The following is a 21,745-nucleotide window of genomic DNA, read 5'->3' as shown; positions in this document are numbered from 1 at the left end:
GAGTACCTTGAAATCAAGGTACCACCTGTGCTTGGCCTCGTGGTGTGTTTTTTTTTCCATCAGGGCTGCGACCATGAATTATCCAGTTACAGCTCGGGATTGGAACAACCTTTTATCTCTAATCCCCCCCGTGTCAGTCATTGCTTGGTTCACATTTTGGCAGGACAGATGTGCCCCTGATGCGTGACCCAGACGGAAACACTAACAGGAACCACGGCGCGCGCTCTGTCGCCGCTCGCGCCCGCTCAGTTAAGGGGCGTGTGCGCACTCCCGAGACACCAGGAAATATGGCGGCGCTCATGACTCTCGGTCAGGTAACAACTCTTAATAGCTTAAGATAAGCAGAAAATGTTCCTGCTAATCATTGTCAAGTGAAAGTGACAGTCGTTGTATGGTCTCACTACATCACTATTGTACAAGCTTGGTGAATGTTGGCCAGTGGAACCGTATTAGCAGCCTTTCGTTGTCAACGAAGTTAACATGGTTAGCTAGATTAATTAGGGATATCAAAGTTATTGTACGTTTTTATGAAAGAAAGGATGTACTCTTGTAAAAGAAGTAACGTTAGTAACTTTAGCAGCGAGGAACGTACTAATGAAAAAATACGTGGTTAACTAGTAGCTAAAACTGATTATAAACAAACCTTTATTTAGCTAACGTTAGCGATCAAACACAGCTGTGTTTATCTGCTTTTACCCCCAACGGACGGCAGGATGCTAACGTTACGGCTATTTCAAGCTTTCTTATAACAACTTAACTAACTTGGCGTATGTCCTCGCTGACACTCTCTCATTTGTAACTTAGCTGGTGTTGTATTTCTCTGTCTGCAGTTATCAAGTGGAATCCCAGCCTATGAGAGCTATTACAGACAGGTAAAGTCGGGGTTACTTGTGTGATTTCATTTAGCTGAATATGACCTGTCACTGAAAATCAGTGAATGAACGCAATTGTGTGCGCTGTATCCACTCGGTGTTTAGTTGTTGATTCTTTGCAGCTGGATCCGGGAAACACAGGCAAAATATCAGCTGTAGATGCGGCTCAGTTCCTAAAGAAGTCAGGGCTGTCAGACAGTACACTGGGGAAGGTGGGTCACAAGCTCACATACATGTACACACAGAAACACACTCCTACATCTGGCCAGTAGCATCTAAACTGTTTTCTGTTTGTCGTCTTTTTTTTTCTAGATTTGGGATTTGGCAGATTCAGAAAGAAAAGGCTATTTGGATAAGCGGGTAACATGGAATTTCTCTGTAAGATCTGCCGTGGGTGGTGATGCTGATGTGTGCATAAAACACCGGATTTGCATTGTTTTGTTCCTCTTTCTTAGGGTTTCTTCATAGCTTTGAAACTGGTGGCCTCAGCACAGGGTGGAAATGATATCAGCCTTAACAACCTCAGTCAAATCGTAGCTGCACCCAAATTTGTGAGTGATGAAATGACTCTCCCGGCAATTGCAATTCTGATCATTGATAGGGAAAAGCTACTTCTGTAGCTCAAATGAGATGTAAACGGACATCATATGCATTCCTAACTGTCTTTTCCCCATGTTCATACAGATGTTATTGTACTTAGCTTGTTAGGATCTTAACATTACTTTGTTTTTTTTTACAGAGAGACACTAGCAGTCCATTATTAAATGTTTCACCAGCAGGACCTGACTCACAGTGGGCAATTAGGGTGAGCTGATACCATTTGTCTAGAATTTTGTTGAGGATATGAGAAAATCAAACTTGTCACCTCAACTTGAATTTTTTTCTTCCCCAGCTGGATGAAAAAGGGAAGTTTGAGGGCATTTTTGAGAGTCTGTCCCCTGTCAACGGTCTCCTTTCTGGTGATAAGGTCCGGCCAATTTTGATCAACTCCAAGCTACCTCTGGATGTGTTAGGAAAGGTGATGTTACATGTTATGGTGATGTAACCCATAATACTGTTACACATTCTTCCTGACATTGCAGTGTCAACAATTCAAAGCAACTAAATTTGGTCCATTTTGGCATTTCTTTCACATCACTGTAGATTTGGGACCTAAGTGACGTTGACAAAGATGGACACTTGGACAAAGATGAATTCACAGTGGTAAGCTGCTGAAGCTGTTTGTTTACTTAGAGGTAACAGTGAGTAAATCTGGGAAGCTAATAGCTGATTTTTAAAATCATGAGAAAAAAAGGGAAAAAATATATTTTAATATCAATATTAGACCAAGAAATTGTCTAATATCCCTTTTTCTAGGCCATGCATCTGGTGTATCGTGCCATGGAGAAGGAGCCGGTCCCAGCTACCTTACCCACTTCCCTCATCCCCCCTTCTAAACGGAAGAAGTTTGCAGGGGCTCTGCCAGGTGCTGTGGCTGTACTGCCTGCTCTGTCCGGCCTTTCGGCTGGCCCCGCTCCTCTCAAGGAGTCCCTGCGAAGCACTCCTCCTCTGGCCAGCACTAATCTCCTCAGCAACAATACTGTCAACCTCTCTCCAAAACACTCCTTTAAATCCAGCTCACAGGTATGTTGCCACACTTGTGTTTCCCTTGAAGTGTTAATGTAGGCGTCGTGACTGCCACACTGCACTGAAAGGTTCACAAAAGATGAAGTGCTAAATATTTCGCTGGGGGATATGGTTAGTACTAATATGACAATGTATACATCCCAAAGTAGAAACTGCATGAAATACCACACATAATAGTAATAATAATGATAATAATAATAATAATAATAATAATAATAATAATAATGCAAGTACAGAACTACAATTTACTTTTCTGCATACATCAAACAACTCTACATGAGCTTCAGGAGCTTTTAATTACAATTTGCTCAGAATGATTCATTCAGACAACAGAATTGTGTGAAATTCTAACATGATATGATCGTACTTTCACATGTGCATTAACATGTCACTCTCTGACTTGCTAGGCAAGTAGTGTAAGGTGATTAACATTCACTCCTCTTTGAAAAGAAGATACATTTTGTTTTCTTTACTACTCCCGAAGCAAGTGACACAAGGGCAGAGCCTGACATTATGAAGAAACCAGCATTTCTTGTATTGATTGTTTTCTGTTGCTAATGGGCAGACTTGTTTTGCCACATTGTTGTGGCCATTGTGCGCAGCCCTGTGTGTTTATCTCTGCCTCGTTATAGCTGAAGGGATTTTTCAACCGTGACTTTTGGAGAAACAGGTTTCCTTGAAAGGGAAAGAGAAGCAAGACTGCACACACATACCATGATCACCTGACATGGCTGACGTGTCTGTATTGACACGTGGTTTCCTCTTTTGCCTGTTTTGCCACTTCTCATTCCCATTTTTTTGTCTTTCGTTAACTGCCATTTTAATTGGCATTTCCTCTGGTTTCTATTTTCTGCAGCCCTTTTTAAACAGAGATCCCACAATACTGTTACAAAGCAGACCCATCACCACACACAAAGCTTTGCTTTTTTACAAACCAAACCTCTGGCATAATTCTTCCCCATGTTAGAGAGCATGCCTGTTTTCAGGAAGCAAAAGAGGCATGACGTGTAACACAGCTGCACCGGCAGCTCCACTATTTCACACAGATGTTGATTCGGCACTGTTACTACCTCTGCTTCTAGCTTAACGGTGGAGCAGCAATGCCCCCCTGTTCTGTGTTTGTTATATTTTATAAAGAACAGCGAGGTGGAATGACAGAGCAGCATTCATGCCTTCAACAGGCTGTATAAATGGGGCTTGTGTATCTTACCCAAGGCAAAAAGTTAGACTGTCCACACCAGATTTCTCAGCAGATTTCTTGTGTAAAACACTGTTGCTTACATTAGCTCATTTAGTTGGAGTAGCTTGAATTTAGACTGTCAGTTTTTCTTGTGTGTGTCATAATCACGCCACTGTGCTGTTTGCAGTAATGGCTGACAAAGAAACCAGTGCATTCTTATCTAGGGTTGGACTCTTAGCTGTGTTTGGCAAGACTTGTTGGTATATATAGTAAATATTTTCCTTATCAGTCACCAAGTGGAATTCATTTTTACTTTTAACCAGTAATACATAAATACAACCCGTTAATTAAGAAAAACAAACAACAATTGTTCCCCTTTCCTGGTATCAGATGTTGTCTCCCTCAAAAAATCACATAAATGTTGCCTTTTGTTCATTCCAGCCAGCGGTGAACTGGGTAGTACCGGTGGCCGACAGGGAGAGATATGATGAGCTCTTCAAGAAAACAGACACCGACAATGACGGCCTCGTGAATGGAACTGAGGTCATAGAGATCTTCATGCTGTCCAGCCTCTCACAGACCGTGCTGGCACAGATATGGTGAGACCACTGCTCAGTTCGGATCATGTTTATTTGCAGGCGTTTTCCTTGTTCATTTTACAACACACTTTTCACATATCAAGAGTATTAGTGGATTTACCAGTTAGACCAGTTTTTATATGCATTTTGTTTTCATTCTCAAGAAAAAAATAACCTCCAGTAGTACCAATCTACTAGAGCTTTTCATCACACCAGGGTCCCTGAACAAGGCCTGATAATCCACATGCACAACTAGCCTAATTAAATTTAACTCTCTTGCTCCATCTGGTGGAAAGTTTAAGTTATGACATGTTCTCCAGAATATGGACGCAATGACAGCTGACCTGTCAGAGGAAACTGTTAAGAATACAGTATCGTAAGTCTAGAGTGAAGCCTCTCCTCCTGTCTGCAGGGGACTCGCCGACACTAAGCAGACGGGCAAACTGACCCGGGAGCAGTTCTCTCTGGCCATGCATCTGATCCAGCAGAAGACCAGTAAAGGCATAGACCCTCCCTCCTCTCTAACCCCAGACATGATCCCCCCATCCGAAAGGACTGCACCTTCAGCGGCGGGCCCTGTGAGTCCAACCACTGCTTGATCTTGCAGTAGCCCTGTTTACTGAAATTCTTCCATTCTTCCAAAGCCAAGTTTTTCACTTGCACCTGTGCCTTCAGACACTGTTTTCCTGCTACCGTATGCATTTTAAATGCAATGTTCTGCTTTTGGCTTTTCCTTGCCAGACTGTTTTTTTATGCTTTGCTTTCTTTGGGCTCTCTTCTATCCTGTCTAACAGAGCTATGCGGGGTTTCTATCAGCTGTGAGACCTGAACTTGCTGCAGTAGCTAATATGCGCAGAGTGAGTAGTTTAGGTTTTTGTCACAAGGTGGCGCTTTTGTTCTGTCATATTTTCTGTCTCAGTCAGAAGCACTAGGTGAAAATGGCAGCATTTTCTTTGAATTATGTATTAGTTTCCCATTTATTTCTCCAGCAAAGTTTAACACAGAATTTCTCAGATCTTGTTTACTCTTTGCAACATATTTGTCCTTACTTGAATGTTCCCCAAATTTGTGTTTTCTAAACCTCAGCTGTGCTAAAGGCAAACAACGCCACCTGCTGCTGCTTCATCGTCATTAGTCTCTCACAGCAACCAATGTCAAGTAATGGCCAGCTTATGGTTTAGGTCCTTAATAATGTTTGTAATTCTAGTAAAACAAGTATAAGCATAGTATGATTTGGCCAACCAATGACTGAAGAGGCCTTCTGTCTTTTAAAGAAACACCGTGATGTGTTTAAGTCAAACATGTGATTTCAAAGGCAGGCTTCAGCTTTTTCAGTGGAGATAAAGTCATTTTTGAATTAAACTCTTAAATCTTTTTGCATCCCGCATCCCGCAAATGATCAATGGGCACATGAACAAACATTTTGGACGAACTGGACAAGCTGCCTAAAGTGTCTAGGTTTGAATTTGACTGCAGGCACCACTAATGAATAACTCTAGCTGAGCCTTCCACATCAAAGAAAGTCTGGTCTTTTGTGTGTATTATGGACAGATTGATGTCATGAATAGAGTGAAATAAATTAGCTTTCTAAAAGTATAGTACAAATACATACCCCTGTAAGTTTCGTAGGCATTATCATTAATGGCTCGATTACACAGCTCCCTTTTTTGAAGGTTGAACATGAAAGTAAAAAAGTGAGGGGGTGTAGCATACGTCTGACCAGTGCTTAGAGCGCTTGTTAAAAGAGGGGATTATTCTGGGATACGGTGATTTTTCTATGAAGACTCCCTGAATTGTCATAAGGCTTTGGATGTTGAATGCTGATGTAGAAGGCAGGTTTGTCTGGTGTGAAATTCTTTTGTCCTCTCTCATCTGTATGCGTTTCTCCTCATCCATGTATTGTCTGGATCCCTTGCTCCCTCCCTGGCTGTGCGAGGTGTTTGTGTTTCCTTCCTGTGTCTTTTGTTTTGCTAGACACATCAGCAGGGAGCTCCTCTCTCCCCCTGCGCACCATTCATGTCCCCTCTGCTCTCGCCCTCCTTTTTGTCCCTCTTGCCCCTCTTTTTTGCATCCACCTCATCCCTGACCTACCTGCCCTTATCGCTCTTGTCACCTCCAACTTCTGTCGCTCTCACTTCCACATTCCATCCTACTTTCTTTACCTCCTCTCCTCTCCTCACTCGTCCGTCTCTGCCTCTCGCCTCAGGACAGCACCAGCTCCACGGGGTCGGTCGAGCTGACAGGCATCAAAGAACTGGATGACCTCAGCCAGGAAATAGCTCAGCTGCAGAGGTGAGCCCCGGCGCTCTGAGTGGCAGGAGGATAGCTTTGTTTCTCTTCCTCTGAGGAAGAAAAAATGAGGGAAGGTTGCGTTGAAGTGATGTTCGGGATCAAACCTCTTTTAAGCACTTTATTTAACTGGATGCTCTTATTTGATTTTTGCTTACAGTGGAGCCTTGCTTTAGGCCAGTCATGACAGTCAAATCTCAGATTATCGCAATTGTCATGCTAATACCTGAACTAGGTTATGTTACATTCCTTGAAAGTTTCAGTTGGAGTGATTGTTACACACTCACCAGACCTTGAGTACCTAGAGACATTATTTCAATATTTTAGTCATAACATCTAGCGGCATATTGGCACACAGGTCATGGAAAGCATACTCATCACATGGTTGCAACAGATACCCCATCATTGCTGTGTACATCATGCCAAAAACTGCATCAAAAGACAACTTTGAGCCATTATTTTGCCTCAAGTGTACCGCATCAGGATACTTTATATCCTGTCAAGTAAAATGATCATCGAGTGGAGAGGTAGTGTAGTGTGATTTCAGTCTGTTTTTGTTAAGTATGTTTAAAAAAAATGTCATTTGACACAGTTTTGTCTTTTTAAGCTCCGTGTTTTGCCACGTAGACTTTGTCAGGAAGTAAGAGCACCGTTTGTTTACTTACCTCGCTCGTCTCCCGTGTTGTTCACCGGTAGAGAGAAATTCATCCTGGAGCAGGAGATCAGGGAGAAAGAGGAAGGCATCAGGCATCAGAACAGTGAAGTTCAGGTAAGGCCGAGCCAGAATGAGTCATCTGTGAAATACTGAAATATCAGGGAAGTTCAGGGGTTCAGATAAATGTTTGTGTATGACTGGAGAACAGCCTAAAAATACAGCGAATATTCAAATGTATAAACCTGTAAAGTATTTTTTTAATGCATATTCACTAGTCTCTTGCAAAGTGGAGGTAAACCGGCCTGTTGAGGTAATTGCTGAATGAAGATAACACTCTTTATTCAAACACCTGTGTGCACATGTGTGTGCATGTGTGCGTTTGACTCCCAGGACATGCAGAACGGCTTGGACAGGGAGAGCAGCAGCCTGCAGGACCTGGAGTCGCAGAAGCAGGTCGCACAGGAACGTCTGGAGGAGATGGACCAGCAGCGCTCCAAGCTGGAGGGCATGCTCAATGACGTGAAGCAGAAGTGCCAGGAGGAGTCCCAGATGGTTAGAGAGGACTTCTAAAAACAACATGCATATATTAAAACAGGAAATGCTTTCGTCTTTTCTGTTGTGCTCCTGTCAGACATGTCAGTACACATGCAGTTGTTATCTTGTCGCGGTGCCATCCTTTTGTGCAAAGCGGGTAGTGCTTTCGTATTTTTGGAGTGCGATGCCAGATACCAATCAGATGTCAATCAAACAGGGAGGTCAGCTGAGGTTAAGGTGTGTTTAAAGGAAAATGCTGCACAATGTTACTTTTAAATACTGTAGGGCTTTACTTTTTTTACTTTTGGGGGGGTAATTAAAGCATTGAAGTGCTGATCCTTTTGAGGCTAGAGTATAGTTTTTAAAGTAAATAAAATGAGGGCCGCCATCTTTTTCTTGCATCTTCTTGAGAGCAAAACAAAAATATGTTTCTGCTTTGATCTGTCCTAATAAGAAGGCTACATCTGAGCTATTTAACAGTTTTTTTTCTGCTTTCACCCTCCAGATCTCGTCCCTGCAGAGCCAGATCCGCTCTCAGGAGACCGACCTGCGGAGCCAGGAGGACGAACTGAGCCGCACCAAGGCGGAGCTGAGCCGGCTGCAGGAGGAGGAGGCCCAGCTGGAGCAGAGCCTGCTCACCGGTCGCGTCCAGCTGGACAGCATCGTTAAGTCGCTGAAAACCACTCAGGAAGAGCTCAACCAGGTCAGTGCAGACGGAGCAACTGCAGGTTACGTTAGGATGTTCTGCCATTTTTGGCCTGTAACCTCTCTGATCAGCTCAGTGTTGTTTGGCAGAGAGATTGCTTGTGAAGTTAGAAGGATTTTTGAGTTGCTACACATTAAGCTGTGGATGTCCAACCATAACACCGACTTCCCTGTGGAGGTGGAACGGTTTGGATGTTTATGTACCATCTGTGGAATTTGAACTTTTCTCGTTTTGTGTTGCTGACGATGGATTTTCTAGCGCCTCAATCTCACTTTTGGAAAAGTTAGTTTTACTCTTACTTCCAATTCCACGACCTTTGTGCCGACATAAAGAGCATGCTCTGAATCACACAGGTTTCGTATCATAGTGGTTTAGGGTTTTTTTTTTTTTTTTTGATGAGTTTAACCACCAACCACCACTTAAATAATCAGCGATGGTAAATTCATGACAGATTGGAACTCTGCAAAATAAATCACTATTCAGGTGTGAGCTGTACTTTTGATCTGAAAATACTTTTGTGCCGTCTTGAAATCATAGTGGCCTGGTGGGAGATTGAACCAGATCTTGATTAAACAGTCTTTAATGTGTTTTTTTTTTTTTAGGCTCGCAGTAAGCTGTCGCTGATCCAGGACAACCAGAAGGAGGTGACCAAGACCATTGAGCAGTACAACAGCGCTCTGAGCGACATCAACGGGGGAAACTTGAGCAACCTGCCGGACTTAAACGAAGGGTTTGCTGAGAAGGAGAACGGAGGTTTCAGAAGTGCGGTGAGGAGCTCACGAATATATCCTCTTTTCCACCACAAGAATTTAGTCCAGAACCCAGAAGCTTTATTCGCCCTTTCTCTTAATGAATCCTGGTTCAGATTTTGATTCCTGCCCCCTAAAAAACAAGATCTCTCACCTCCTCCGTATTTGCCTGTTTCATGGTTATTCAGATGCCTCAGGGGAATCCAAATATGTTCATGAAACCTTTGTTGTTCCACAGTTTCATTGCTCCAAAGGTTTTTGGTTTCAGTATTTCCTGGATATTTTGGTGGAGAAGAACCTTATGCTGTATGTATGACGACTTCTGTTTCTGGATTCGTTCACCAGGATGAGTCTTTCAAGTCAAAGATAGCCATGTTCAACAACAGCAGTGCTAAGGAGCCTCTAGCAGACCCTTTCCAGACAGAGGACCCCTTCAAGCCCGACCCCTTCAATGGTCTGAACACCTTCTTGTATCTTTTTATTTACTCTCTCAGGGTTTGTGCAAAGTCTTGAAAGTCTGGAAAATGATTCATTTTAACTGATTCAAGGTCAGGAATATGCTTGAATTTGTTTTACTCCCTGAAAAATGCAGCATTGTCTCTGGTGTCCTCATGTAAACCAAAAATCTTTTAATGTTTGAAATGAAACAATACCGCCATCGTATTTGTTTGTTGTCTCCTGGCGTCTCACACCAGACACAGAGTGGAGCGGAGCTAGATTTACTGACATGGGCCCGGAGTGAACAGGGGATGTTTTTCCATTCTGCTCTTGTTCTGTTTTTCCCGCTCTGCCCGGCCTCATAAGAGCGACCATCTGCTCTCAGAATGCACATGTTCTCCTATCGTGAAATTGTGCGTTCAGCCACATTGAAGGCAGCTAGTTAATTACTGTACCTCATCAGCTACGAGAGATCAGGTGGACTTTGGTATTGCTTTAGCAACAGGATGTCATTGTAATAACAACTGGCTGGCTGATAAAAACTGTAAATTGTGGAGTTTTAATGAAATGGAAATAGTTCTTGTATGTTCCAGTTTGGTGGAATTGATGCTATGGAAAGAGAAAATCTAAGAAAGCTCTAATTATTTTTTTTTTTTTTTAAAGTCCATACCCAGCCATGCCAGTCGCTCCCTTCTCACTGTCTTGACCTTTTTCTAGATCCATTTGGAGGAGATCCTTTCAAAGAAAGTGATCCCTTCAAGGGCACCTCATCTGAAGACTTTTTTAAGAGAACGGACAAGGCAGACCTGTTTGGATCCTCAGACCCCTTCGGTAGAAAACCCACGCCCCCAGCCAAGGTATAGACCACCTGTCCGCTCTACCACTCAAATAATGCTGATCATGGTTCTCTTGTCAAACGTTCAAAATGACAGTCACCAGTGCTGATAGAAACATGCTCTGACCTGTCTTTGCTGTTGTAGATAACTGGAAAAGCAAACAAGAACTACAAAGAGAGATTTCTAGCGGTTATGCCGACATGGTCGTGGTGTGTGTTTGTATTTGAAGATCATTTGAAAAGCTCACTTTATGTACTTGTGCTGTGTTTCTTTCTTTTTCTCAGCCAAGTGCCTTTAGCAGTGACCGTTTCACATCAAACAGCCCAAAACCAAAGGATTCAGGTACGTGGCTGCTCCAAAAAGAAGCCAATGCCTTGTCAAACATAAAGAAAATCGATTGTGATAACTTGCTAATCCTTTTGAAAACAGTACAAAACCAATAAAAAGTTCTTTATAATGACTAATAAAGAGCCAATATGCTACTAATATGCATGCTAATAAGCAGCTAGTTAATGGTTGAAGTGTGTTGCCCTTTTCAGTCACTTTGAAAGGTGCAGCTTGTATATTCTATCTTTTTGCAGTCACTGTAGTCTGGAAGGTAAGCTGTGATGCCACTGCAGTGGAACGTGCTGTACGTTGACTACGTGTAGCTTTGGTAGATAAATACACAAATGCATAGTCATCCCTGCACCAAATTCGTGCAGATTTTCCAGCCAGATTTCCCAGAATATGACTCCTATTAAGTAAATGTGAAAGAAGGTTCTGGTTGTGAAACGCGTCTCAAAGAGTCATTCTTTGCCATTCTGGGTGACGTGTTACATTTAGATTTTATTTTTGGGGGCATCAGGGGCAAACAATTTTTTACTCGCTGTGGCTTCAATTTTTCCTGTGGTTTAGGGCTATTTTTAGCCGAGTACCTACGCATTTAACTTTTGGCCAACTAAAAATACTCCCCCTACCCTGGAAAAACAGGAGGCCTGCAGGAGCCAAACATAACAGAAACTCTGTGACTGCTGGTCCTGCTCTAGTAGAATACACTGCCACTCCTTTAACCACTTCTCTGCTGCCTCTGTCCTGTCTTTATATCTGCCGCCATTGAACTGTTCTGCCTCATTCGGTACGGAAGTTGTTTTAAGTTAGTGGCTGCCTCTGGTCGATGCTCTGCCGTGCTACACACCTTCAGAGGAACACAGAGGCAACTGTAGGCCTGAGCTGAGTTACTGTGCGTAAAAGAAAACACTGCGTACGACACATGAATGGGGTCTCTTGTGGTTGCACTCTTACAACAAACATATTCTATTACAATGTTTTGTTTTTTCACTGTAACCATCTGCAGTTTGCTGTTTTTTTCATTAAGCGGCATACCACTGAGCTTCAAAACAACCCGGGCACAGTTCTGGTTAACAGTACGCCAACTGACGCCTCTAATTAGCTGATCAGATGCATACGTCAGGTTAAACAAAACCTCCGCTTTCCAGGTTTTTTTTTTTTTTTGCAAAATGTCATGGAAAGTTAAACGGTCATGCCACATACCCCTCTCTGAAAATAGCACGCAGGCCTTTTCAGAATAAGCAAGATGCAGAGATGATTTTGAATGTGTGGTTTTGGGGCTGAACTTCTTTATAGTTTCTGGCTCTTTCCATAAACGTATTCAAATGTTCCAAATGCATTTCAATGCGCTCCTGTCACAGATGTGTTCGGGACAGCGGACCCCTTTGGAAGCAACTCTTTTGGAAGCAAAGGAGGTGGATTTGCTGATTTTAGTCAGATGTCAAAGGTACGCTCTGGAGACTGTTGGAGTTATGAAGCAGTTGCACCATAAAGCATCATTTTCCACTTAAGCTGTAGAAAGCTGTGTTGTTATTTTTACTCGCATCATGAGTGATTTCTTAGTTTTCTGCCAATTTATCACATTTATGAAAACAATCCCTCTGGTTTGAGGCCAGAGGCTTTAGGTTTTGGCTGACATTTCTGTTGGAGTCATCATTTTGTGTGATAGTTGAAATTGTTTTTTTTTTTTTGTCTTCTCCCTTGTGTGTGAACAGAAGTCGGACAACCCAGTACTCCCATCAAAGAAAAATGTGCCGAACCGGCCCGCACCTCCCTATGGTAAGCCCTGATTTTATGTGTGCGCAGGTGTGTGTGTGTGTGTGTGTGTGTGTGTGTGTGTGTGTGTGTGTGTGGTGTGTGTGTGTGTGTGTGTGTGTGTGTGTGTGTGTGTGTGTGTGTGTGTGTGTGTGTGTGTGTGTGTTTGTTATTCCTTCATGGTTCAGTGAATTTCATGATGCGCATGTAATGTTGGTGCAAACCAGTTGAAATCAGCACTGTTTATCATTCCACTGTTGTCAGTACTTCATTAGAAGAACGTTTGCTCTTTGTCATATTGAATGGTTTGCAGCTTGTCACAGAAATGGAACGGCAGCTACATTTTGTAGTCATTGTAACTGACTGTTGTCCTGCCAAAAAGGCTTTTTTGTGCCCTGATGGTATGCGGAAAAAAGCTACTTCCCTCTTGAGCTGTGAGGGTGCAGAGAAAGTAATTTCTCCATTTGAAGTTGTAAACAGGAAAGCCGTTGGCTGAGGTATAGCAGCACTTTGGGTTTACAGTAATGTGCCCTTGTTATTGTCATTAACACACTCATTTATTTTTGTCTCCATCAGCTGAAATACAAAGTGCAGTGTTGAATTAAACTTGTGAATATGTTGATTGGATTGAGAGCTCCTTTTCTATGCCCTCAGCGTGCATTTAATCTCATTTTCATCTTGTGTGTGCGTGCGTGCGTGCGTGCGTGCGTTCACACAGTCACTCACTACCCACGGGCCATGCCCAGCACGTGCCCTTCCGCTGTGACCTTGCACTTATTCTTTTAGCAGAAGCCACAGCGTGAGAAAGCTGGTGTTCCCCTTTGCTTTGCCACACAGAGAAAGGGGTAGAGATGAGTAGCCGCAGTTACCCAGCGAGCTGGTTCCCAACATGTGCCTCATATGAGATGGGGAAGTGAGAAGCCCACTCTCAAAGCCACGGGCTGCTCTGAATATCTGCATCACAGGGACAAGTGCACAACAGTTTTGGTACAGTTAGGCGTTATTTAGTCGCCTACGTTTGCTCGAAGCCCTTCAATTCGCAGATGCAGCCAAAGTGGCAGTGGTGCGCAGAGCCTGAGAGGTTAATAATTACGGCCTCATTATAATACCATCAAAATAAGAAATGTGTTCAAAGCTTGCTGTAGACAAGGGCGTTTCCCTCGTTTACAATTGCGCGTTGGAAAAAAAGCCACGCTTTGCTTGTTAAGCTTCAATGCATCAGTGAGCTTTACTCAAAAAATGTGGTTAACACCTTTTTTGAATCAATATCGCTTTCCCCTGGGTGACTACTCTGTAAACCATCAGCCTTAAGCTGTTGGCTTCCTGTGAAAATTTAGCAACACGGTGTTACACATCAGCCTTTAAAGTGTGAGCGAACTTTCCCAAGGGGCTGCCAGTTGTAATTGTTTGAAGTGGAGGCGCTAAAGTGTGTTGTCTTACGTGGATTTTGGTATTTATCTAAATGTCTTCCTTCTCCAGTAGGTGCGCTCAGTTTGACTGCTTCAGAGCCCATCCAGGGCGCTTGCTCCACAGCAGACAGTAAAGGCTCTTTTGTTTCGACACACTCGAGTAAAACATCCAAAGAGTGCCCTGTGGGTTTTGCAGATTTTGGCTCTGTGAGTGTAGTCTACTTACAGTTTTCTGTTGGGTTCGGTTTCTTTGTCTGCATGAGCTGCTGATCTCATGATCTCACTCTTGAGATTGTGGAGCTGAAGGCTCGGAGGCGTCAGTCCTCTGTCACTGGACCTCATTCTGTTCACTTTGCCTCACGCAGCGACTCCAGCAAGCGATCACAGGGCCGCCATGCTTACTGGCTGTTGACTAACACCTGACCTGACCTGAGAGCTTTTTTAAGGACTTGGTGTGGAAGGAAATTAAATGTTTACATGCCTGACTTAAACACTCCCCATACATGCGTCTGCTTTGTCGTTTGTCACCTCCGTCCACCTGGTTAAAGGGGCTTTTGCATGCTTACTGTTGTCTCTGGCCTCAGCCTTTGACAGGAAGTCAGGATTTACTCACTTTTAGTCAGCGAGGCAGTGAACTTGCCTGGTCAGGTAGCTCTCGAGGAGCATTTTTTTCAACTCTTGAAGTACAAGCTGAAGGCTTATTTGCTGTCAAAGCATGAAATGCCTCGAAGCAGAGCACAACAGAGTAAATCTGCTTCTTTGTCCTCCGTCTTCCGCTGCTTTGCCATCATGTATAGGCGAACGGCTGAGCGTGCTCGCAAGTGGAGAAACGATGCATGGCAGCTTTTTGTGTCTGGTTTGTATCGTTTGACATGACATGAATTTATTTTAACCCTCATGCCAGCATGACAGTTGTGAAAGGGATTTGTGTTTTTTCTTTTTTTATATCGAACTCTGTATTGTAAATTTTGTTTTTCTGCCAGGATCTGAATATGCCAAGGTAAGACTGTTTAAGGGTGTGGTGGTCAATCCTTTGCATGTGAAAATCCTGTCTGCACTGCATAATCTGAGTACGGTGATTCATGAGCACGATTATTGTCAATAAATATCCCCAGTCACATTGATCCAAGCACTCGATGTTTACTGGAAATATGTGACTAGTAATTTATGGCAGTAGTACATCACTGTGAATTGAGTAGAGAGCTTTTTTTTTTAAGCTTTTAGTGTTGCTTTCTTGGCTTTTTTTGTTTTTGTGACGTCCAAGTGAAATCTAAACCGCTCTTTGCATTTGTTTTTCCTCAATTTACTGCTATATATAAAATCAGTTCGGTTACGTTTGATGCAGTTTTTGACATTCTGCCTAATTAGAAACATTTGATTTTTTTCGATTTGCATCCACCGTTAGTTTCGCGTCCTGCTTTCGCCCGATGACTTTGCCGTTTCAGCCTGCATCTCTGCGCTTTTGTCCGCATCTAATGTTTGTTTCTCTGCTCCAGTTTGGAAATGAGAGCCAGCAGCTGGAGTGGGCCAAGCGGGAGAGCGAGCGTGAGGAGCAGGAGAGGCTGAGGAGGCTGCGGCTCCAGGAGCAGCAGGATCTGGAGCTGGCCATCGCTCTCAGCAGGGCCGACATGCCGAGCTCCTGACCAGGCATGACCCGCCGCGGCTCCGTCCTCCTCCTTCTGCCATACAGTCCTCCGTCCGCAGGATCATGACAACAGCACCAACACTGGCCCGACATGACTAGCAGCCCCTGTTACCAATTTGTGTAAGAGACCAGTGATTCTCCAGCCATGACTGGACTCATGTCAAATGACTCCACATTTAGCAACCAGTTAAGGTTCATTGCTCCTAAACTACATGGTCACTATAATCAGGGACAATACGGAGCCACTTGATTTAAGCCTGGCTTCATCCTGCAAGAACATAGCGATTTAACGCAACCCGAACTAGTAGGGTACTTGACTGCAACCTGTATCTAGCTCCATATCTTCCAATGGCTAATCATCGTGACTTATCCAAAAGCCTCCTGTTTCAAGAAAGAAAATAACCTTTTACGAATATTTTACTGTTTTATTTATATGCAAAAGCATCTGTGGTGTATGAAGTACGTGTAAAATGCACTGTATAAACAGTTTTATGTAACTTTTACTTACTCGGAAAAAAAACTCCTTTTCAGAGTCAATCCATATGCGCCGACTCCTCCGTCGGCCTGTGATTGGTAGTCCCATTTCAGATGTTTTGTTTTAAAAGAAAGAAACTCCGTCATGTACTGTAAATATTTTTAGATGACGGTTTTATGTACAAGCCACGAAAGAGCAGAGCCCATCTTCGAGATACCGGTCTGTCTTAAAGGACTGATCAGATCATCGGTGACATGATTTAGATTTTTATGTCAAATGCTACAGATGTTTCTTGCCATTTCTGCCTGAATATGGACCATTTATGGCCTTAAAGTACATGGATTGAAGAAATCTTTCAATATAATCTTCAACAGGGATACACTTCAAAATGCAAAAATATGATGTTTTGGGAATCCCTCTTAAGAATTTTCGTCCTAACTGAGTTTGGTTAAGTATGATTCAACCCCAAATCCTCGGTCACCTCTTGTATTTCCAGTAATTAAGATGCTAGTGATAATCATCGAGGTCTTCCTTCCTTCTAACCAGAGATCAGTCCACCTGGAGTGCTGTTGCACCATCCGTCTGATGTTAGCAGCTTGTGTGTGTCAGATGGTTTATCATGGGTTGCCTTATTGTAACGCCCAAACAACTTGCACTCCCATACAACTAAAAGCCTCTATAAAATGGAAATAGTGTAAACCTACATTGTTTATACTGGTGCTGTTACACTTAGCTTTGTCCTTTTTACTTCTTCACACGACCACTGATGCGCATGTGACATCTGCTTCCAAGGTTTTGCTTTTCTCTCAACACTCATCAACCATTGCATCTTTTTTTTTTTTTTTTTCCCCCAGTGGATTTTTTTTTTCTGTTCATTAATGTCTTATGATCCAGCTGGTGGACATTTGTTCAACTGCCTTTACATATTGCATCCTTGTAATTATCGAACACTAATCAGGTTTATTTGGCACATAATGTATGCACTGTATATTCCAGAGCTTACTGGACATGTACAGAGTAACAGCGCCTTATTTATCAACATATCAGCATTGTAACATATGATATTGCACAGTATGTATGTGATTATAGAAAGAAAGTTCAAAACTGTAATAACTTTTGATTGAATAAAAGTGATTTTTAACATTCCTGCAGCAAGGTAAGTCTTGTCTTTTAAATAAGTTCCAACTGTCACTGCAGCCAGGAAGAAGTGAGCCAGCTACTTGTCACAGCAGGTCATTAATAGTTTGATTCTAAAATAAATGTACCAGAAATGAATATAGAAATAATATATTGTTAATTGCCTCGAGGAACAGTAGGTCAGCATTGCATCTATTATGATGGAGGGACTTTGGCTACCTTTATTCTTAGGTCTTAATCTCATACTGTAAAAAAAAAATACAGTGCAGAGTCAAACTAAGGTGAATTCAAGCGGTATTGTTTATATCTTGTAGTTCTGCATCGATATTGGAACAAAAAACATGAAATGAGAGTGATACATTTGCATCGACCACTGCAGATATTTTTTACCTAGTGTCTACTTCCTCTTTTTTAGATATGGCGAATTCTAGTCAAGTGTGCATCAACATATCTACGTGTACATGTTATTGTTAAGGGTGAATTTAATAATAACTGGAACTGTGGCACCACTTTGGCGAGAGGCGCGGTTTTATCAAGTTATTCTGAAAGTTTTAAATGGTCATAATGCAACAAGTATTGTACCAATCACTAACCACCTATCTGAGGAAAAACGTTCGACAGTTATCTAGTCTTTGAGATGCCATCTGGCTTTGATGCACCAGCCAGTGCAGCCTTTGATGGGGGAGAGACAAATGCTCACTGACACCATGCAGACATGATATGCACGGACTCAGATACTTTGAAACTATAGTGCAGAGGGACTGTGTGTAATTGTAGTATTAAGGCTCTTTGATGTCCTACTATAATTTCTACCCATCAGAAAGGGAGTCTAAGGGCTCCCTGATGAGGGTTTGCTGTGCCCCTCTGTCCAGACGGCTCCCAGCTCACTCTGTAATTATGGAAATGGAGTGTTTGTATTTATAGGCTAAGCCCACAAGCGGCTGCCCTTCTCTGTCTTGCAGCTGCAAAACATCACAGTGGAAATAAAGTGCCCATGTTTTAAATTAAAGTGGGCACACAATGGCAACATGTATAACCTATTTAGTGTAACTGAGCTGATGGTCTGCAGGTCTGCTGCACCTACGCGGACTGGTTGGGAACCTAGTATGAAACCTGTTGACGAGTGGGCGGATGTGGTTGATTAAACAAAATCTGTGAACAATATGTACCTAGAATGACTAAGCCTGCATGGAGAGTAAGGAGTTCACACGTCAAATATCCAATTTCATTGTTTTTAATATTTACAATAAATACATTTTACAGTATAAAATCCATGTACATATTTATATAAATTTAAGTGAAAAATAATGCACAGGACGTCAAGCCCTGAGAGTGAACAGAGGGGCTGGACCCAAGAGTTTCACACAAGAGGAGACAACATCAACTCCAAATAGTAGGAAGCAATACAATAAAACAGTTCAGGCCATTCAGACTTTGAGGCAGTTTAAATAAAACATTGTCTTTGCACATGTTAGGCAACTGTATGTGCATCTCACTCCTGTCAATAAGATCATGTACTGTTGTGTGGCCATGTCGTTCGGTCATGAAGAGTTTTACAGTAGCACAGTGATAGAAAGGCACTTTGTGTCAAACACAGCATTCCAGTTCTGTCAAAGAAGAGTAGTATATACAGGGCCAGCCCCTTCTTGGTCTGCCTGCTCTAAAGCAAACAAAGCTTTTCTAAAGCCTTCAGAGAACCAAAGTAGTACCAGCTACATTATTAGAAAATAATAACACTAACATTTTGTAATCCAATATTATATATATAAAAAAAGACTTTGGTCATGTGGAGAACAACTTAAATAAAAAATACATCAGTTGAATCACAATAAAAATAACACAACCCATCCCTCCCCTCCCGTGGACCCCAAGTCCCTTTGTGGGCTCCTTCACATGTGTCTCTTCATGTGAAGTGCCAGGTGGTCAGACCTGGAGAAGGCGCGTTCACACAGGTGGCACTGGAAAGGCCTGTGTCCTGTGTGTTTGCGGAAATGACGGGTCAGCTCATCGGAACGGGCAAACTTCCATCCACAGCCTTCCCAGCTGCAGTGGTACGGCTTCTCACCTGCGAGGACAGAGAAATGGGAGATCGTTAGCTTGCGCTGCAAGGGGAAACGTGGTTTCGAGATGCGCAAACTTGTGCGCAATTACGCACGCAAATAGTCTTATGTATCATGGATTAGGGTACAAACTTACCAGTGTGAGTTCGGAGATGTGCCTTCAGGTGGGAGCTCTTGGTGTACGTTTTTCCGCAGCCAGCGAAGTTGCAGGTGTGCGTGGCTGTGCGCTTGCGCGGCCATGTTCGCCGTCCTCTCTTTGGTTTGGACTCCAGCAGCTCCAGGGGAGATGAGGGCGGCGTGAGCATCACCCTCTGCGCGCCTGGCTGCAGGCTGAGACCTTCATCGTACATGCCAAAGGCAGTATGCGGAGCGTGGTAGGGCATCTGCATCTGGGGAACCTGAGGGTGGTGCGGGAAAGCCGCCGGTGTGTGATACTTCTGTGAGAAGTTCATGGGCTGGCACAGCTGTGCCTGGCAGTCCGAAGCTCCCTGGTCATCGGGGCTGAGAGGCGGGGTCATGTTGCTGGCTGCCCGCGGGGAGATGGCCACTCGGGGCTGCTCGAAGGACATCATGCACGAAACGTTCCCTTCTTGCTTGATTTTGCTGCAGCTTTGGGGCACCATGCCCAAAACGGGACCGTAACCGTCCATGGGCTCCACTTTGATTTCCTGACGAGGAAAAAGCACGGTGTTGACATGAAATCTCCCCTGTACGCCGGGGTTGCGCGTAATGCCATAGTTGTTGGTTCCCTCGGCGCGGAGCAGCTCTGTCATGAGGCTGGCGCCGTACGGGGGCGGCGGGGAGCGGTGGTCGTCTGCTGGGAAGGATGGCACCGAGTCTCCCGTCGTGTACATGCCGTGGTCAACTGTGCCCACAAATTCCGCTGCGCTTTCTGAGCCAGTCGTGTTGGCGAGAATAAAATCCAGATCCAAATAGTTACTCAGATCCTCGTCGTCCTTTTTGATGTTACTGTCCAGGTTGTGTACCATTTCAAGCATGGAGCAGCTGGTGGAGACTAGTTTGTCCGTTTCTCCTTTCCACCTCTGAAAGAATGAACAGATGTGATAAGTATGATTGTAATGTAAAACGAAATGTCGAGAGATTGCAGATGATAACCGACTGCGCGAGTAATTCGGGAATACCGAGTTTTATTTTCTTAAAATGACGAAAAAAGTCACTTTTTCTTTTTTTCATACAGCAAACAAATTAGTTCCAGCAGTTTTCTAAGATTCAGGATTGCCATCGCGATGAAAACAGGTGAAACAAAAAGACACAAGTCACACATCTCCACAGATTTTAAAACAAAGCGCAGGAAAAGTTTTTAACTTACGTTTTCCCAGGTTTTCTCTCTTTGGTTTGAGAATGTCGAAAATGACGGTAGCATCACTCCGGATAAGGCCATCGTTTGGTGAATAACAGCTATCTCTTGTCAAAGTCGCGTTGTGCAGAGCGGCAGCCGCACCAGAATCTGTGCGCCTATTTCACTGTCGCCTCTCCACAGCTGAGCTCCGAAGACATGAACAAGTTTAAAAGTGGTAGGAGGTCCTCCGAACCTTATAACTCGCTAACCCGAGTGCGCCTGGCCAATTGTGAGAGCTCAGGAAACAACGTAAAGTTTGGTAAATTTAGCTCTTTATAAAGCGGCGCCTGCAGGCAGCGGGACTCAGTTCGCTGTATGACAGCAGAGGGTGCGCAGAGGAGCCTATAAAGTGCAGGACCTCCCCCACTGACTGACGCAAATACTCAACAGGCCAGCCCACCTGAGCTGGAGTTGGAAAAAAGTTGCTGGCAAATTACAAACACACGGGCAATATAGCAACCATTGATACTTACGTAATATGCTGAAAAGAACAAGCCTAATGACAGAAAGAGCTGGGGGCCAAGCCGCAACAGCAACTTAATATAAAGGCTGTCAGTACCACAGTTAATCATCACAACACAAAAGGAGATATGGCTTTTTTGATGAACAGTAATAAAAATATAATTAGATTGAAAGTAGTGGGATAAAACTCTGGAGGAAAAGACGTAGAAGTATGAAATGGCGCAGAGGAGATTATGGCACATAAATCTAATAGAACTGGACGCAAAAAGCAAAATTTATATGCTGGCTTTTTTTTTTTGTTAATTTCCAAGTGATTGCATCATTTAAGTCCTCAGAATGAATTTATGTCTGTTTTCTTTGTTTTCTCTCCATCACAATGACAAAAACTCCCTTCAGACTTCTTGTTGTCCACTAAAGTGTCTTTAAAGGTTTCGTGTATTAAAAATGTGTGTTTAAAATAATGCAGTGAACTGTCTCTGCCGTGTATGTGCCTCCACCTGCTCGGCGCGTCTCGCTCTCGGCTCATTATCATTAATGGAAGATGGTTTTGTTCTCGCGCAGCAGGCTTGTCCAAACAGGCGCCAGAGTCGTCTGAGACGGTCTTCGCGGCTTTTCAACGCTCTAACCTCTCGTGATGTAAACATGATTT

General features: G+C 43.3%; 2 protein-coding genes across 6 annotated transcripts; one reads left to right on the top strand and one right to left on the bottom strand.

The window, feature by feature from the left end:
* Positions 1-264: 264 nt before the first annotated feature.
* Positions 265-17,230, top strand: LOC139338641 (epidermal growth factor receptor substrate 15-like 1). 5 transcript variants are annotated; one of them, XM_070973844.1, is made up of 25 exons: positions 267-314; positions 831-872; positions 995-1,084; positions 1,185-1,232; positions 1,328-1,423; positions 1,612-1,677; positions 1,765-1,890; positions 2,016-2,075; positions 2,229-2,495; positions 4,120-4,277; positions 4,669-4,834; positions 5,051-5,113; positions 6,463-6,548; positions 7,242-7,314; positions 7,591-7,752; positions 8,240-8,437; positions 9,043-9,207; positions 9,535-9,643; positions 10,345-10,484; positions 10,748-10,805; positions 12,155-12,240; positions 12,509-12,572; positions 14,028-14,164; positions 14,941-14,957; positions 15,454-17,221. In XM_070973844.1, the coding sequence occupies exons 1-25, from the start codon at positions 288-290 to the stop codon at positions 15,521-15,523; spliced, it is 2,574 nt and encodes an 857-aa protein (XP_070829945.1). In that variant the 5' UTR covers positions 267-287; the 3' UTR covers positions 15,524-17,221. The 5 variants fall into 5 exon arrangements, with proteins under 5 accessions (XP_070829948.1, XP_070829945.1, XP_070829947.1 ...); XM_070973846.1 differs by lacking the exon at positions 5,051-5,113; XM_070973845.1 differs by lacking the exon at positions 14,028-14,164.
* Positions 17,231-18,432: 1,202 nt separating this feature from the next.
* Positions 18,433-20,954, bottom strand: klf2b (Kruppel like factor 2b). Its single transcript, XM_070975148.1, has 3 exons — positions 20,605-20,954; positions 19,411-20,317; positions 18,433-19,279 (listed from the first exon to the last, which is right to left on the bottom strand). Exons 1-3 carry the CDS (start codon positions 20,674-20,676, stop codon positions 19,104-19,106), a joined length of 1,155 nt encoding a protein of 384 aa, XP_070831249.1. The 5' UTR covers positions 20,677-20,954; the 3' UTR covers positions 18,433-19,103.
* Between the last annotated feature and the right edge of the window lie 791 nt (positions 20,955-21,745).

The sequence above is a fragment of the Chaetodon trifascialis genome, chromosome 11 (assembly GCF_039877785.1).
Source record: "Chaetodon trifascialis isolate fChaTrf1 chromosome 11, fChaTrf1.hap1, whole genome shotgun sequence".
NCBI lineage: Eukaryota > Metazoa > Chordata > Actinopteri > Chaetodontiformes > Chaetodontidae > Chaetodon > Chaetodon trifascialis.
Note: the sequence above shows the minus strand (reverse complement) of the source record. Positions and strands in the feature narration are given on the sequence as shown.